Below are 17793 nucleotides of genomic sequence, written 5' to 3'. Positions count from 1 at the left end.
ATGGAAATCTGAGATCCTGAGAACTGGAGGGAGGCAGGACCTCTCTAGGCCTGACTGTAAGGGTGTATATTTTCTGCCCTTTGCTGTCATCGCTACAGCAAGCCAGGGGAGCTGATTTAGCCAATTTGAGCAACGCTCTGAGTTGCTTGGACATTTCCACTGAACGTGAAATTGGTCTACACTACACATTTGATCCCTGACAGCTCAGATCCTGTGCAGGCAAGCTGTCTGCTTTAAATGAGACGTTGCTGTTCTTTGTTGTACGGAAATGCATGTTTTTTGGAGTGTTTTTGTTCGTTATTGACACGTCTTTCTTCTTTTCAAAGAGTAGAAGGTTGCCTCTGAATGCAACACTGCGTAACTCACAGATGAGGGGTGGAGCAGGGGGTCAGACCTAATTTGTACCTTAACTGAAGATGAACACCAATCCTGGGCTGTCATGGCTGAATGATCATGGTGTTCACATCGCGTTCCGTGTCAGTCAGCATCTCGAAATCAGATTCTTCGCCATGACATTCTCTCTTTGAAAGGTACAGCTCTCGCCTCACTGATTTAAGCGTGGTCTTCTTCTTTTTCTTTTGCAGAAGCACAAAGTGGACCTGTTCTACAAGCTGCGGCACGTGATGAACGAACTCATTGACCTGCGACGGCAGATGCTGTCGGGCCACCTGACCCAGGACCAGATCCGCGACGTCAAAAGACACATAACCGTGCGGCTGGACTGGGGCAATGAGTGAGTCACTGCCAAATGTCACCGATTCCTCATGTTTTATTCGGGCATATTTTACTTTTCTCATAGTCTCCCCTTGGACCTGGTGAGAAAAATCCCATAGTAGGGTGCACACAGTCAAAATGCTTGAAATGGGTCTAGGTTATTTTTACTCACTTTCTTTTGATTGCGTTTTTTCTATTTCACCTTTTTACCTGTTTTAAGTCTTCTTTTTCATTTTGTCTGTTATTTTCTTTTTTTTTCATTTCGAAAATGAACTCACCCCTAATCTACTACATGTTTGTAATAGCATCAGGGTGCTTTTACAAGGTGTACAGCCTATCACTGTTATGTATCTCAGATATCAACTCTAGACTATTTAATTAATTAATAATTCTGTTCATAACAAATAACAATACCTCACAGGAATCGTTCTGAATGACTCTCAGTGAATTTCTAATACTGTCAAACATTAGTTTTTCCGAACTGGATTGAATATTATGGTAGAGGGGAAACTCAGGGAGTGAGAGGGAATTAAAATTATGTTAGGACCTCTTACTCGTTTTTGCTGTTATGAGCATTACTGTCAAACTGTCTCTACAAACTTCAAACCATCTGTAGAGTTAACAGCAACCATTTTCACATTTTTACCCTTGTTTAATCCTTCTCATACTTGCTATTTAAATTGAAGTGCATGAAATTATGGCAGTGTAGATCTTATCGAATAACACATGGACTATTTGAGTCCTTGTTTTTACCCAGGAGTACACATCTTACAACACTGAATTGCTGAACTGATGTTATGCAGAGTTTCTTTGGGAACCCTAATTTAGCTTAATGTGAAGGATTAAAATGCATAGATAATATTGTCGAGTTTCGGTTTTTGAGACTCAGCATATGTACATTGTTTGGCATCAGTCTGGAACATACAATATATTCCTAACCAACCCAGGTGTTGAAGAGGTACTACTAAAGAACTACTAGAGTACTACTACAGTACTACTGTACTCTAAACTATAACAAAGATATCTCTACCACAGAACTAACAGCAGATTCAACAAGAGCACTTGTACAAACCTGTCATGATTTAGAAACTGGTTCCATATTGCAGTGTAAATTGACACAATCATGCTGGAGTTTACATCTCCCTTAATCTACAATGCCTTAATAACTTTGCAAAGATCCTTTTACCTTTGACACCATGTAGTGAGGTGAATCAATTTTCAAAGTACCTTGCATGGTAGAATGCGCACAGAATGCCTTTTGGCTTTCTTGCACTGTGATTGGTCACTACAAGGCCCAATGCAGGAAATGACGTATGTGAAGAAAGACCCAGTCAGTGTAGATTCATTATGTTCAATCTGTCCTGTAAGTGCACCCCCACCAACCCCCCCCCCCCCCCCAACAGACTCTTACTGCTGAGTCACTTGCTGAGACACGGATGTAGATATTGCAAATAAATGTACAAGACTGAAGGCAAATAGATGTGCAGGATGTATGTCTTTGCGCTAAATGAGGACGAGGAGGCTGTGACAACAGAGGGGTGATTGTGGATCATGGTAAATGAGAAAGGCTCCTGTTTATTGGTTGGAGTTATTGGCTTAACTATCAGTGCCCTGGCCTGCTTCATGAGAATTTATAGGCAGTGCAATCGCCTGACTCCCCCCCGGGTCAGGGGTGTAATTGCTGCTCAATTTCCCTGTCCATTCTCCGGGTAATTACCAGTGCACTCCCTGGACGGCTCCCACCTCTCTCTTCGCTCTACAAATCTGCATCTCTGACAAGGGGAATAGGATGGAAATTAGCCCTTTGTTTCATTACTGAATATGGATCCCCAAATATGGGTTGACTGCAATCCCTCCATGTTGGCTAATTAGCCTAGATGGTGCTGCTCTGAAGGAATTTGAAGGAGCCATGAGAGTGAACATTCAGGTGCGAAGTGAAATTCTAAATAGTTTGATGTTCTGCTGAAGTCGTGGTTATATAAAATGTTCCAAGGATCTGCACTGCATGACTACCAGTTCACTCAGTGAGCTGTGTCCGTGCAAGCACTCTTCTTCTAGACATTTGCAAAGATGGCAGATTTTTGTAAAAGGTGTGTGAAAGGCAGTTTTGTCTTTCTCAAGCCATGATCTTTTGGAGTCAAGTTTTCCAGATGGATCATAATGTAGCTGTTTTATCTCAAAACTGATCAAGTGCAAAATGCCAGGCAGTGAAATGGGCGAATTAGGGAAATGCAAACATCTGTCACTCACTGTCAACTTGATGTTTGGCTTGCTGTTTCCCACTCAGTGGTGCTGCATTCCATACATAGGGGAACATGCTGTAGTTTCATACAGCGAGGAGACTAGGCTCAGTAGATCTTATGCTAAATACTTGCATGAGAATCTGTCTTTGGGTCACATGAGGACATTTATCACTTTACAAACGAGATGCATCCATCTGAGAGCTAAAAGTCAAATGCATTTATAATACCATTTTTTTGTGGAGGGGGCAGAGGTAATCTCTCTGCACCTGCCCATTAGCACTGAGGATAACACATATGATCCCCTGATGCCTGAAATGACAGTTTTTCCACACCACAAGTTCCACTGTGCACCACAGTGAGACGAACACCGAATGGAGGACAGGAACAGCTCTACTGACATTACCTGAGCAGCGTTTAGGCGTCTGATGAGTTACAGGGTGCCTGGGAGCAGTGAAATCAGAAACCCTGCCATCCAACCCGCCCCTACCTTGGCAGAACAAAACCAAGTTGTTTGGCCTGTGGGCTGCTACACACAACTGGGCTTGAACCCATGCTATAGAGCTCAGTCTGTACTCAGAACAAGTACCACCCAGAGAACTCTAGAGTTCTTTATCCATGAATATGCCCAGTGGTAGCACCAGTGGTGACAATACCTGCAGTGGCAGTATCCGTAGCACTGCAGCTGCGATTGTATAAGCAACAGTAGTTATAGCAGTTGAAATAGAAGTATTAGTAAAGGCAGTAGGATTATGAGAGGTGCTATAATTGTCATAGGCGCTATTTTTGCCACAACAGTTCGATAGGGTTCTACGAGCTCAAATTTCAGCTGCACAGTGGCCTCCGATACATAAACCTGTTGATGGAGGTGCAGTAGGCCGGCCCCAGAGGTCACTGGTGGCACTTTGATTGAAAAGCTGGTAATGCATCTGAACAGTCCCTGAAGGGAGACCCCGAGCTGAAAATGTGTGTCACGGAGTCACGTCTGCGGCTCCCTGGCTGGACGCCTGTGAAGCTTATTGGACTTGAAGGCTCACAGTTTGACTGTGCTCTCCCGGCGGCAGAGGCATCCAAGTCCACCACGATAAACAATAGACTTGCGATCTAAGGGATGATTTTTTTAAAATTTGGATTTGGGTAAAACAGGTGTCAGATAAGAGGTAAATAACACTCTAGTGACCTCTTTATGGCCCAGATGTTATCTTGAATGATACTCTTGTGTGACATGTGTTTTTTAAGAGCTCAAGAACTGCCCTCTCAATATCTAATAAAGTTTCCTTATAAAGCTATCTCTTGACCAGTGTGTGACCCCATTTCATCCCCTCAGGGTGGCCAGGGCATTGTTTTTTTTTTTTTTTTGCTTGTTTTGTTTTGAATTCACAACTCATTTTTTCCAGCGGAAACAGATGTATGAGTAAAATGCTCAGTGACAACACCAGCAAGAGATCCCTCAGAAACTGAAATGATTCAAGCTGTTCACATGTACAGATGAGCTCTGTGACAATATTTATAACTTGGACATCCGATGGTATCAGATCCATCCATATCAATCGTACAGCATAATATGTTGATTTTATTTGATGTTTTCAGTTGTTGGGTATTACCTGGGGTCCCTTTCCTTTTCTCACAGGATTTTTTGTTGAACACTGTGACACCCTCTGCCATTCCTCCTTCAGACAGATAATAACATCATGCATTGATCCAGACTTTTGGAGGTCTTAATGTATGCCCTTGGCTGACATGTCTCTTTCTTAATAGATTAAAGTTTGTGATCCGTTTTGGAGGACCCTGGGAGTAAAACTGCTCCATGTAGACATGAGGAGGCTGTGTACATCGCACATTGTCCATTGCGTGTTGTCACTGTTGTGGTACATTTTTGATGTAATTTTCAAATGAATGTGATCATTTCAGCTCATTCTCAATTTTATGAATGAGTTCATATTTCTTGCTGAAACCTGGTGTGTCTGGTATTTATATAAGATACAAGAACCTGCCCCATTCCCATCTCTCTCTCTCACACACACACACACACACACTGCCTCGCCACTATTCCTGTTTCATAAGCCGTATCACAGAATGGAAATAAGAATGCTAATGAATATAGATGTCCCACAACAAAGCCAAAGTATTTTTGCTACCATGCCTATGGGTAGCTATTAAAGCAGTTTCCCTGGAAATTTAATTTAAGCTGGTCCTGTTATATCAGAGATAATTTCCTTATTTCATCAGCACATTGTATTACCAGGCACATGTATTACCCACAATAGTCCTAATTAGTGCTATTTCTGATAATTATGTATTTTCCATATTATGCACAAATGGCATTATTTACCATATGTAATGGACATTTGTGCATGTCATTGTTGTAAAGAAAAAACTCAGTAGAGATTCTGTGTTATTCTGGGTACTTCACACCAGATCTGCAGGGTTGTCTTTTATACTGTGCATTTCCAGTACATCAGATGAAACATGAAAACACTGAACACATACGTATCATCTTATGTCCATTAAAAAAATGGTTCGATATGCCCGGAATTAGAGACTAGTGTTCGAGTCATCCTTCCTGCGGGCTTCAGTCAGCTTGCAGAGCGAGATCCAGCACAGGCCATTAAACCTGAGAAGGATAAAATTGTGACTTAATGGGAGCTTTTTATCTGTCCGCGTGCCCCTTCTGTTCCTCGTCAGAAAGACAGGGCCCGCGCCTTAAGAGTGTTTACAGCACAACGTGACACTTGAGACAGTGACGTGCTGCACAGACCTTCACAGCGGAGCGCAGAACAGACACCTGTTTCTCCGGGGACAGTGCTGGAGCAGCTGCACGTTTCTGGCTTCCAGCGGCCTGTCTGCGGTCCTTTTCAGTCCGACTAAATCAGGGTTTGACGAGGCGTGGCTCAGAGGGACAGGTGATCACCTACTTTATCTGCGGCCTTTGCAAAAGCATTGAATAGGATCACGCTGCACCGCTGCTGGACGGCCCCCGTCATAACTGAGATAGTCTAAAATGACTGCGAAGCCAGGTGCCGGACCAAGGGTGATTTATTCATGGTGCGAGCGGCTGGTAAATGACAAAAGACCGCGCACGTGACCTATCCCGGCACTGAGCGCTCGTGACAGGTGGACACAATAAAGTTTTATGCCCGCATGTCGTTTGGACGAAGCCATGCGAGATATTTTAATCTCATCACATCTAAATGTGTTTTCTCTTTCTTTCTCCCTCTCTCTCTCTCTCTCTCTCCTTTTTCTCTCCCCCTTTCTCGCCTGCTTCCAAAGGCACCTAGGCCTGGACCTTGTACCCAGAAAGGAGTTTGAGATGGTGGATGCAGATCAGATCAGCGTCTCAGACCTCTACAAAATGGTAAGTGACCCTGGGGTCAGATTCAAAGTAACAGGGGTCCTGCAGACAGGTGCCTGAATGTGTCTGTGTTTTGTTGGAACCGGAGGTGACATTTGCATTTCAATCATGTGTGTGTTTGAAAATACTGTATGTGTGTGTGTGTGTGTGTGCGTGAGTGTGTGTGTGCGTGAGCGCGTATGTGTGTGTATGTGTTTAGACATTTAGGTTGTGTAGTTTGTAACAATGATGACTTGTGAGTGGTCATCTATTCCTATGACCAGCAGCAGTGCTGTGCTGTATATTATTTTGCAGCAGTGTGTGCTTTCCACTATGTGGATACATGTCTTTACACATATGTGTGTCTGTTTGAGTGATATTACAGATGTATTTAGGCCTCATGGACTGCATTGCAACCAGATCTGAGTGTGACAGGAAAATTCATTTTCTCTTACATTGCAAAACCCTGCAATGAAGATGCAGGCTTCCACACAGGTGGTGTTTGAGTGTTTTTGACGTGCTTATGTTCGATTCTTGGCTAATGATTGCATAGACAACTTAGCTAAGAAGCTGTCACTAATTCATTAGATCTCTTTAGAAGTGTAAAGACCCGTTTAGAACTGTAAGATCTGTTGAGCTGAAAAATGGTATTTAATTGTAGAGATGGCTTTCTCAGAGACATTCATTGCATTCTCTACATTTCAGCTTGCTGCTGAGAGAAGGAGGGGGAGCGAGCGAGAGAGAGGGAGAGAGAGAGAGAAAGAGAGAGAGAGTGAGAGAGAGAGAGAGAGAGAGAGAGAGAGAGAGAGAGACAGAGAGAGAGAGAGAGAACTGAAGGAAATCTGGGACGGAAGTGTACATATGGTCATGCTGAGAGTGGCAGCAACCACACAGGAAACAATGGCCATAACTTTAAGGATTTCTAGCAATGCTGCTGTTGCCTAGTGACTGTGTGTGCCTGCACTGTGAGCTGAAAGTGCTGTGTTCTCAGAGAAAAAATATATTATGAGCTTTGAAATATCCCCAATAGGCTATTTTATACAAATTTAAGCAGTTTAATCAACATTTCTTTATGTATAGGGAGAGACATGGAAACCAGAACAATAAAGGTAGCATCATTTGGCTGATTGCTTGTATTCTTCATGGATATTATAGATATAAATAGATAGGGATTTTACTTTCAGCAAGGAAGGTTCTACGGTGGATTCTGCTTCTAAGGAAGCAATTGGACAGATACATTTAAAAACATTGGCTGTATTTTTTCTTTCCAGTTAAAACTAAATATTCATGAGTAGTTGAATCCAGCCCTCTTTCAGAAAGTGCACAGAAACATACATTAACTGAACCCAGTCCTTGATCATATGTGGGGCCATTACCCTAGTACGTTTTCATTTAAATGCAAATGAATGCTCAATATTTGAAGCATTTGACTATTATTCTTTTTGAGCCAGACAATGTTGTCTGAAGAGCCTTACTGTTTACTTCCAGGCCCGTCTGATTCAATTTCTGTCTCTAAATTGATAGGACAATTAGTGTATCAATTAACAAATATCATACCCAGTGCAGATAAGTGAATTCCCCTATAGCCTGGCAATTCTGTCTTCACTAGTGATGGTGAAGTGAAACAGCCAAGATGACTGCAGTGCTTCATGGTTTGTATTGGCAGATGTGGCTTTTGTTACCATAGATGTTGTACCATTGTTCCTGCTTCAGGGAGCTCATTTGCACCACAGCCTCCTGACAGTCGATCCTTTTGTTCACATTTGACTTCACAAGCTTTGAAAGTTTGTGATCTCGATATTGTGAAGTTGCATTTAACAGACAATGAGCTAAAAGCATTGGGTTGTATTGTGTTGCTTTGCAGTATAGTTTGCAGTATAGTTAGCTTGTTATAGGGAGACATAATGCTGAATGAATTTGCAATTACACTAAATCTTTGAGTGCTGCTTGACTGAGCTGACTGCAGAGCATTTAAACAGTATGCATCTCAAGGTCTGTCCACCCCAGTAGGAGAACTATGAATTATATATCCTGTCCAAGGTGATCACTGGTCAGACGTGAATTGTGATTGTTGAGATGGGAGTATTTTTATGCAATACTGGACATGCTAAAGAGAAAAGTGGCAGTTTTTTAAGGCAGGCCACTGTGCAGTAATTGTCCTCCAATCAAAGACACTATCAGATATGTTTCAGTTCTTTTCATCTCCAAACTCCATTATAGGAAGTGTGTGCTGGAGATAGCCAAAGACATTTGCTATAAATCCTGACATATAATGTTTTCTCAGTGGGTATCTTCAGGCTCAGAAATCATTCCACTGCAGACTAAAAGCCAGCATATAACTAATGGAAAGGCAGAAAGCCTACCGCAAGACATTGTTCTGTGTGTGTGTGTGTGTGTGTGTGTGTATTGGGCGACCACACTAAAGGAACTGCATTGAGAGACAGGGCACCACAATTCAGTCTATCACTCCACCCCACTGAAACAGCCTGCCTACTGAATCTCTCCAACTGCAACCTAACATGTGACACATATGGTGCTAAATATACACCTGTGCTTTACAGCCTTCCCACATTGAAATACCAGCCATGGATTGCAGATTGAACAGGCAGGGTTAACAAGCTTATAGAGTTTTGAATTAATATGTCCTTTCCTTCACTGTTGTTTAAGCCCTTCTTAGCTATGGGTCATAGAGACACAATTGTGCCTTTGAGTAAATAATGCCATAAATAACCTTATCGATTGTTAGTTGAAGTTCTTGTGTGGGAATTCATGTAAATTCTTTTTATGAGAGGATTACAATTTCCAAACCAGAGCCACCTTGAAAAATAAATAAAAAAGTAACAGATGTAATGTTGACCCAAATCAATACTGCTTTTAATGATAATAAGTCAGAATGGATAATTGTGCATAAATGGACATAGATTATGCATGCTGTAAGAAATTAGCATTTTTTTCATTACTCGACAAAGCAAAACAACCATTCAGCCATTTTTTCCCTCCTCTGCTTCACAGGACAACCATTTAGCCTTTAAATACTTGGTGCGGAAACAACAGCAAAAAAAAAAAAAAAAAAATTTTTTTGAGCACTGCCAAAATGATCATTATTCTGTTGATGAAAGCGGGCATGGCTTTGGCAGGGCGCTGCCGCCTTGGCACCATGTCTGGCGGGGAGCGGAGAGGCTGCTGGCTGGCGGGAACGGGCAGGAGGTGTGAGGGCGATGAAAGATAGCACACCCTCTTGATTCCCCCCCCCCCCCCCCCTCCTCCACACTCCCACCTTCTCAGCGACATTATTAAGACACATTGCCTGAGAGAGCAATGTGCCTCTGGAGGAATACGGTGGCAGGTTTTTTATTTGATGGGACAAAAAAGCCACCTTTATTTAAACTTTTCTGCCTCTTAACGAGATGATAGGCCTGCAATGTCCTTCAGAGGAGCTTCTTCTGTCCCCACGGCAGATGGGTGTGCGAGTCTGATAGATTCTGTTCTTTATGCGGTTCATATGGGAGCGAATTCACATTCATGAATGCAGAGTTCTCACACGTTGGTCAAATCAGAGGGTGCCTGACTGTGAAAGATATCTGACACAGCTGCTCTCGTTAAACATAACCTCTAATTTCATATGTAACGTATGTCTTATTCTTGAGGTCATCTGGGAAGATAAATTAGTGTTATGCAAGCACACATGTGCATGGACAGCTAACAAATCAAAACCCTGCAGGTACTGAATGCATAAGAAATGCGTTCGTTTTTGTTCTCACTGAGAGGGTCCTTGGAGTTTCGCAGACACCCGAAACCATTTGTTGGGGTCATGTGTGTGGGCGGCAGTGCGTCCTGTTCCAAAATCACAGGAGTAACAAAAAAGGATGGTTGAACATGTTCTTTTTCTGTGCGGGGAGAAAGCTATCACACTCCTGCAGGCTGAGCAATGCAGCAGAAATATCAAACGCTCAGTTTATCAGCTGAAACACATCCAGAATGGTAGATATATTTAAACCCATTTTCCCCTCTGTTTTAGCAGCCACAGCTGTGTGTCAGTTTGCCCTCCTTCAATGTCATTTACGTATTATATGAGCAGTAGGCACCTGTCCCAGCTCTGTTTATAGAAGACAGATAGGCATCTAAGTGCATTATGGTGGAGAGATAAGCAGAAGTTGTATTTAACAGTTTAAAGAAATGCAAGAAACAGTTAATGCTCTATCTGTCACAGTTTTCTTGCAAGGCCTCTATACTGCATTGATGATAATCTTTTGACACCCAACATATTCCTACCCCTTGATGTTACTTTAGCTCTCCCCTCCCCTCTCTTTCTCTTTCTCTTTCTCTTTCTCTTTCTCTCTCTCTCTCTCTTTCTCTCCCTCACTCTCTCTCTCCCTCTCCCCCTCATTCTCACTCTGTTCCTGGCTACCGAAGGCCCAGTAATTGCCAGGAACACTTTGAGTACCATCTGCTAGTGTCTGAATCTCCTCCATTCTCCTTCTCCTATTGAGACATATCCAAACTGAGTTTTTCCAAAAAAAAAAAACCACAATAATTTCAACTTTCTTGAACCGTCTTGAGGCTCCTGTTAATGCTGAGAGCCCTTGGTGTCACTGTGGATGTGTCTTTACACAAGCCATCCATTTCCTTGTTGTCTATGGCTCCTGACAAGTAGGCCGTCCCTTCAAATTCACCACACTGTTACGGACTGTTTCAAACTGACTGGGCAGGGCGATACAGTTCTCATTAATGAGTCCCTCGAGGAGTGTATTTATCCCTCCTAATGATAAAAAGGGAGAACAGAAGGAAGTTATTTGTTTTCAAACTTCTTAATTAAGCTGATAATTCTCAATTGGGTTTCTGAAGTAAGCCCTCTCCGCACTTACGACCACACCGTGTAGCTGTCTGTATTCTGTCTTATATTAATATTTTTGTGTTTATTCATAATGGAAGTGAATATATTTATAATATGCATATTATTTAGTTGTTCATACTGTATTTTATGGTGATTGTTCCTTCATTACCAGTGCAGCCAGCAGTGTCCCCTCTAGCCTGCTCACAGGTCGGGATTCACATTGATCGGGGTTTTATTTTATTCATAGTATCAATAATAAGCAATAATAATATTGTTCTCTGAAACCTTTCGAGAATGATTGTTGCCATTATTTCTCCATTGGTGTCTTTGTGGATGACCGCAGTGAATGCACTGTGAGCCTGGGATTTATGGTGGAGGGGATTTGACTTCAAAAACTTCATTTAGCCCCATGTGGGGAATGTTCAGCTCCGTCGTGGAAGATTTATCTCCAGCGTGACGGTGCACATCTGTTTTTCCTCTATCTCAGATTTTAGATCAACCTTCTGTTGCCTGTGGTCTGGAAGGGTAAAAAATTAGTATAGAAAGAGGTATAGTAATGGCCCCTTGCTGAAATTTGCTAATTATCCACCGTGCTGACATTACCCATACTTTGTGATGAGAGCAAACCACAAAAAGGCCTGCCGTGAATTAGAATGGTCCTTACAATGATTTGATAAAAAAAAAGATAAATTCATATATGCATGCATGAAAGGTATCACAATATAATTTAATATATCACTGCAATATCTACCAGTGTTTGCTTTGACCTAATTATGTATTACTGAATAGAATAGAATAGAATAGAATGATCTTTGTTGTTATTATACTCAGGTACAATGAAATTTTGCATGTCTTCTCCCGATGTAGTTAAAATAAAACACATAAATACAACAAATAAATAAAAGCAGTGCCAGAAAGACAGCAGTTATAGCAGCTTAATGTTTCAAGAACACAGTGGTATTAGCATCTTAATGTTTAAAAAAAATTGAAGGCACAAATTATATTTACACATTCATAGAGTTGCAGAGGTTGTAAATTGGTCTGTGGTAGCAGTTCTGGGGGTGGAGGTGGGTGTGTGTGCATGCATGTGGGTGTGTGTGCATGCATGTCACAGTCTTTGATGTGTGAGTGTGTGTGTGTCACAGTCCCGTGTGTGTGTGCGTGTGTGCGCTCACAGTTCCTGTATTCTGTCTGCGGTTGGGCAGGGAGGGGTGTGATTGAGGCCATAGCTCTGGGTGCGGGATCTTATTGCCTTGAACCGTTTGCCGGACGGCAGCGGTTTGAACAGGGATTGGCCGGGGTGTGTGGTGTCCCTGATAATGCTGTTCGCTTTCCTCTGAACTCCTCTGATATTCAATGCAATTATGTTTCAGTATCTCAATTTACTTATGAATTATTAGCTATTGGCTTATCAAGTGGTCTTATATATCATCGGTTTCGACTGTGAATATGCACTGAAGCTCTTCAGTTTCATTAAGAATAGTTTGTGATATGGTTGCAGATTCCTGATTCCTTATCGTCTATGCCACATTATTGCCCTTAGATTCAATTGCATGTCCAGTTGTCTGTTTATGTGTTGTATTTGTGTCTGTGAGTGGGATGAGAAGGTTTTGGAAGGCTGCTGGGGGACCTCATATACATGAACTGAAATTGTATAGCGTAATATGCACTGAATGCACTGTTATACCTGAACATGCTGTATAATATGATAATATGATGTTAAATGTTATGAATAATATGCCTGTTATACTGAAAAATGCCATACTTAAGACAATTAAAGCCTTTCCCTTGAAGTCAGAATAGCAGCATAAATCCCATAGGCCTGTGGCCATAGGCCTTTATTCACCCTCTTAGGAATAGCTATAAAAGATATGTTCACATTTGGCAATTTTTTAAAATTTTTACAAATACCTGGCAGTGTGTAAGGGTCAGTGAGCAAGCACTTAAGTTCCCTGTGAATCACAATCTAGCAAGGCTACAGAAATTTGGGAGAGGACATTTGAGTTGTTCTATGAATAATTCATTTCCCTGTACAGATTCAATAAATCAATTCAATTTAAAAATCCAATTGGAGGTAGAAATTAATTTGAGGCTTTCTGGAAATCCATCCATTTGTATTTGAAAATTAACCCTAGGGAAGGTGTTAAGTTGGGTGTATCAAACCCACTCAAGTAAATGTGTCAATGCTTGGGCCATCCAACCAAATTTTCCCTGGATTATCTGTTCACAGAGAGCAGACCTAAATCCTAATCCTAAATTTTAAGTGTAATAACAGACAGTTAATTCATTTTTGTCATTTTATATGATGAGAAAGCTGTCTCCCTGTGGAAACAAAATACAGTGTAATCATCCAACACCCAGCTGACTGACTCTCATCTAAATTGCCTTTAGAATAGTAATTCATTAACATTTTTATGTTTCCTGCAGTTATCAATCTATGCAAGACTGAAAAAAGTCAGTACAGACCCTCTGGTAAACAACTGAAAGATAATAATATATGTCTTGTTGCCATGTTCAAATAATTTTTAGTAGATTATGTTAAAAGGTCTGACATGTTATAGTAAAATGCTTATTATAGGTGCTGATTAAATAAACTACATTTACAGTCTAGTCCTGTGCCAGTCTCTCCCTGACTATTTGTATACCACATTCTACATATTTTCAAAGATGCCTTGAGTTTTGACTATTCACACTGCCCTACCTCCTCTGTGCTGTCTGCTGCTATCTGCAGTTCAGCTCTACACTGCCCCGGGGCCACGCTCTCTGTGTTTTCCATGGACAGCCCTGACAGCGAACCAACCGGTGTTTATGTGCTATGCCCTAAACCGAGCAGACACACACATATTGTCGAGGTTGCGGTATCTGATCCAGTGTATCCCAGACTAACACATTTTTTTCTCTGCGCCTGTGTTTTTCAGCATCTCTCCAGTCGGCACAGCGTGCAACAAAGCTCATCCCAGGTATGTTCTGTTCTGGGCGCCTCTTTGAAGTCGCTGTGCTAAAAAGTCTTCTGAATGTATTCAGCCTGGCTGTGCGTTCTTAGAGGGACACAAGAGTCACGAAAGGTACAAAAACTACTACGTAGTATGCCCACTACTATGCAGTAGTTTTTGTACTTTTCGTGACTCCTGTAGTAACTTTTACGGGGAGCAGCATTACACAGTTCACTTTGCATGACATTTGAGGTTTTGAGCCTCAGTTGTTTTCCGTCATGTTTCCAGGGTGACAGTGTGCGTCAGCGCCATGGCGAAGCATGCCGAATCCCTGTGCCACACCACCTGTTTGTCAGCCTGAAGAGCTTCACCTACAATACCATCGGCGAGGACACTGACATCTTCTTTTCGCTCTATGACATGAGGGAGGGCAAGCAGATAAGGTGAGGGGCGTGACGGGAAACGGCTAGTGTGCTGAGGGGCAGGGTATGCTTTTAGTGGGAAGATGACAGTTAATAAATTTGTCATTTTATTTTTTTGTTTCTCACTTCAGTAGGAACAGATTGTACTTACTGCAGAAGCAACACTGTTTGTGCTTTTGGTTGTTCCAACAGCAATTAGGAGGATGTCACATAACAGATAAAGAAAGACAGACATACTATTAGACAGTCAGACAAACACACGTTCACACGCGAACATACCAAATTACATTTGAGTGGGAGGTTTAAATAGAAGAGGCCTTTGGATAACCCCCCTCAATATTCATGAGATGCTCTTTAATGGTGACAATGTATTGCTTATTCTTCTCAATTTACCTTGTGTTATGTGGCACTGTTTTTAACAGTAAACAAATGGGGAGTGACATCTGTGCAGGTTTTGTTGTTAAATCACCATAATCTGTAGAATGCAAATACAGATTTTGAGGGTGTCTTTATGCTTGCTGCTGCTGTCAGTCTGGTCTTATTGAAAATATTCCCCTGAAGATATTTATGTCTATTTATGTTCCTAATTTGTGTAGCATGTAGTCGTCTTGAAATAAAAAAGTAAATTTGTTTCCCACTTCACAGGTTATTTATGCACAGGTTGTTGTAGTTCTTCTGTATGATTTTTTTTTGTCTTCAGCTACATAAAAACAATCACCAAGATTTCTGCATGCATTTATATATTGCTTAGTGTCTGTCTGTTTCGATTTTTCCTTTTATTTTCTGGTATTCCACTATTAATGCAGTTTAATGTAATATAATCTGCAGCATTCACATCACTTCCAACTTTAATTGAGCCATCCACCCAATTTGGTAATACACCAGAAGCTGTGGATTTTGGTGAGATAATTGACATATTTCTGACTAATGCTGGTCTTGGCACTGTGCTGCGTTTTCTGCATTTCTGGTGGTGCTGATGGGTAGAGCTGTGTGCAGAACGGGTGCCACAGTGTGCTGAGGCATTTGGTCACAGCTGGCAGTAGGAGACCATTGCGCTGTTCCTCATCTCTGGAGATGGGGAGCAGGAAATGATCCTCTGTGGGGGGGTAGACTCATTATCACACCCCACCCACTCGATTGGCGGGGGGAGAAAGGCGAGAGAACTGCTGGAGCTCCCTCACCATGGAAAGGCCTCCGATGGGGCTGGAATTAACGAGCACCATCCCAGCTCTTGACCTTGGGGTCCCATTGGGAGGTATAACCTTGATGTAACAGATTTTATGTTCCGGTTTTTACTGAAAAATAAAAGCAAACAGAGGCCTTGAGACTGAGCATCTCCGCAGACTTTTCTCTGGTAAATATTGCATTATTTAAGGCATATTGACTCACACACAGAATTGGGTGGGTTATCAAGGCAGAGGCAGCAGGCAGGGTGTGTCTCAGATCCCTGCATTTCAGAAATTCTGGCTCTTTCGGGTGTTCCAGTGAGCTCCTGTGCTGCTGCTGCTCTGGGTGATGCTGAAGAGAGATGGACTGAAGGGGAAAGTGATAGGCAGACCAGTGCGAATGTGTGAAGGCTGCCATTTCAGGAGGCCAGGGGACAGGCTGACAGGAGGCTTTCACCAAAGTTCCAGGGTGACAGAAGCATTGTGTGCGTATGTGTGTGTGTGTTAAAGAAAGAGCGAAAGATAGAGAGAGAGAGAGAGAGAGAGAGAGAGAGACAGGGAGGGATACATGGAGGTGTGTGATGGAAATAGTGCCAGGCTGAGCTGCATCGTCTCGCGGGAGCATTTCATTCCCACAGACAGGAGACGGAGTGCAAAGGGAGAGAGGGAGATTCTGCGGATTTGTGTGAAAATGCCAGCTGGGTGGCGGGAATTGCGGTGTTTGCGGAAGCTGCCTCGGACCCGATGTGATTCTCCCGAGGACGTTCCTGTGCTCTGTGAGGGCAGGAGACCTCCCTGCCCGGACAGGCGGTCACGCTGATCCGTCTCACCTTAGAGATGGCACGCTCTCGCTCTGCCACATCAGTATTCTGTAAACCCACTCGTTCTGCTCCCCCAAGGAGCTCGGAGCTGCAGCCAGCCTGCCTCCGAATATGTGCAGTGGGTTGCTGGAGAGTGCCTTTAATGACCACTGTTCTATTTGGACTGGTCACGGCTTCCCAAAATGCAAGTGATCTGGGGACTCCTGGGAGACAGATGGTAGGTCCACGAGCTTCTCAACAAATATCAAAATTGTACTTGTTTCCAAATAATCCGTGAAGCACAGAGGAACAGAACTAAATACTTTTGGTTTGAAAATAAACTTTTTCTACCTAACTAATTAACTAACTGACTAATTCTATCATGGGAAATTGCATCTGTAGGATGCGTCTATGATGCAGCTTCTATAATACATTGTAATGCATCACACAGGCTGTAACTGTCTCAACATTTTGAATAATATTGGATATGTTCTTAGTGCTTTTGCTTTGGCTCTTTCTCATTCTTTGGATCCTCGCTGTTGTTATAGTGCCTCTCTGTAAAATAGTGTGTGTGTGTCTATATATATATATACTTAACACCCCCTTGCTTACTTCCCACTCTCCTGTCTTCCGACAACCTTAGTCCTACTAGTTCTGACTGTGTACACCCTCAGATCTGGCTCTGTTCCAGGTTTCACTGTCAGTACAACCTTCCATGTATCTACAGCCTGACCCTACAGGCTCCAAGGCACCAAACAAAAGACAGGATACATGGATTCATGCTCCATTTGCTTTCTCTCTGATCACCCCCACATACTTTCTCTCTCTTTCTCTGTCTCTCTCTCTCTCACACACACACGCATACATACATAGACACACACATTCACACACATACTTTTTAACGAAGATCCCACTCGAAACCTGTCCTCGCCTTGCCCTGAAGTGGGCAGAGAGCGGTTACCTTAAATTGGATTTTTTTTCTGCACCCACTTTTGCCTGGGTAATGTAGGTTGTTATAGTAACATAGAGCTTGTTAAAAGTATGTAGCTAAAACCAGCTCTATACAGTGATTCACCCCAACCCCCCCCCCCCCCCCCCCACACACACACACACACACACACACACACACAAAACACATACACTACACACTCACACACGCGCACACACACACACACACTGTTCCCCCTGGCACAGAACCATTACTTAAGAGTGCGAGTACTTAAGAAAGGTGTTCTGTGGGGCAAACAGTTCATTGTTTGTCCAAGACCCTGACCCTGGCTGTTCTGTCTTGGTAGCCAGACTGACTGTAGCAAAAGTCTGTCTGACAAGGTGGCTTAAGGAAGGGGAAGACTG

At 42.5% G+C, this 17793-nt stretch overlaps 1 protein-coding gene across 20 annotated transcripts in view; it reads left to right on the top strand.

Annotated features, from left to right (window-relative positions):
* The window catches only part of dock3 (dedicator of cytokinesis 3), a 179592-nt gene that overhangs the window by 110449 nt on the left and 51350 nt on the right, over positions 1-17793 (top strand). For all 20 annotated transcript variants that reach the window (XM_036530880.1, XM_036530876.1, XM_036530879.1 and 17 more), the window contains 4 exons: positions 585-733; positions 6225-6309; positions 14038-14079; positions 14341-14495. In XM_036530880.1, coding sequence (XP_036386773.1) covers positions 585-733; positions 6225-6309; positions 14038-14079; positions 14341-14495 — 431 coding nt within the window. The remainder of the gene's footprint in view (positions 1-584; positions 734-6224; positions 6310-14037; positions 14080-14340; positions 14496-17793) is intronic.

This window comes from Megalops cyprinoides, chromosome 6 (assembly GCF_013368585.1).
Source record: "Megalops cyprinoides isolate fMegCyp1 chromosome 6, fMegCyp1.pri, whole genome shotgun sequence".
NCBI lineage: Eukaryota > Metazoa > Chordata > Actinopteri > Elopiformes > Megalopidae > Megalops > Megalops cyprinoides.
The sequence above is the reverse complement of the archived record's forward strand: the minus strand, read 5'-3'. Positions and strand labels throughout refer to the sequence as shown.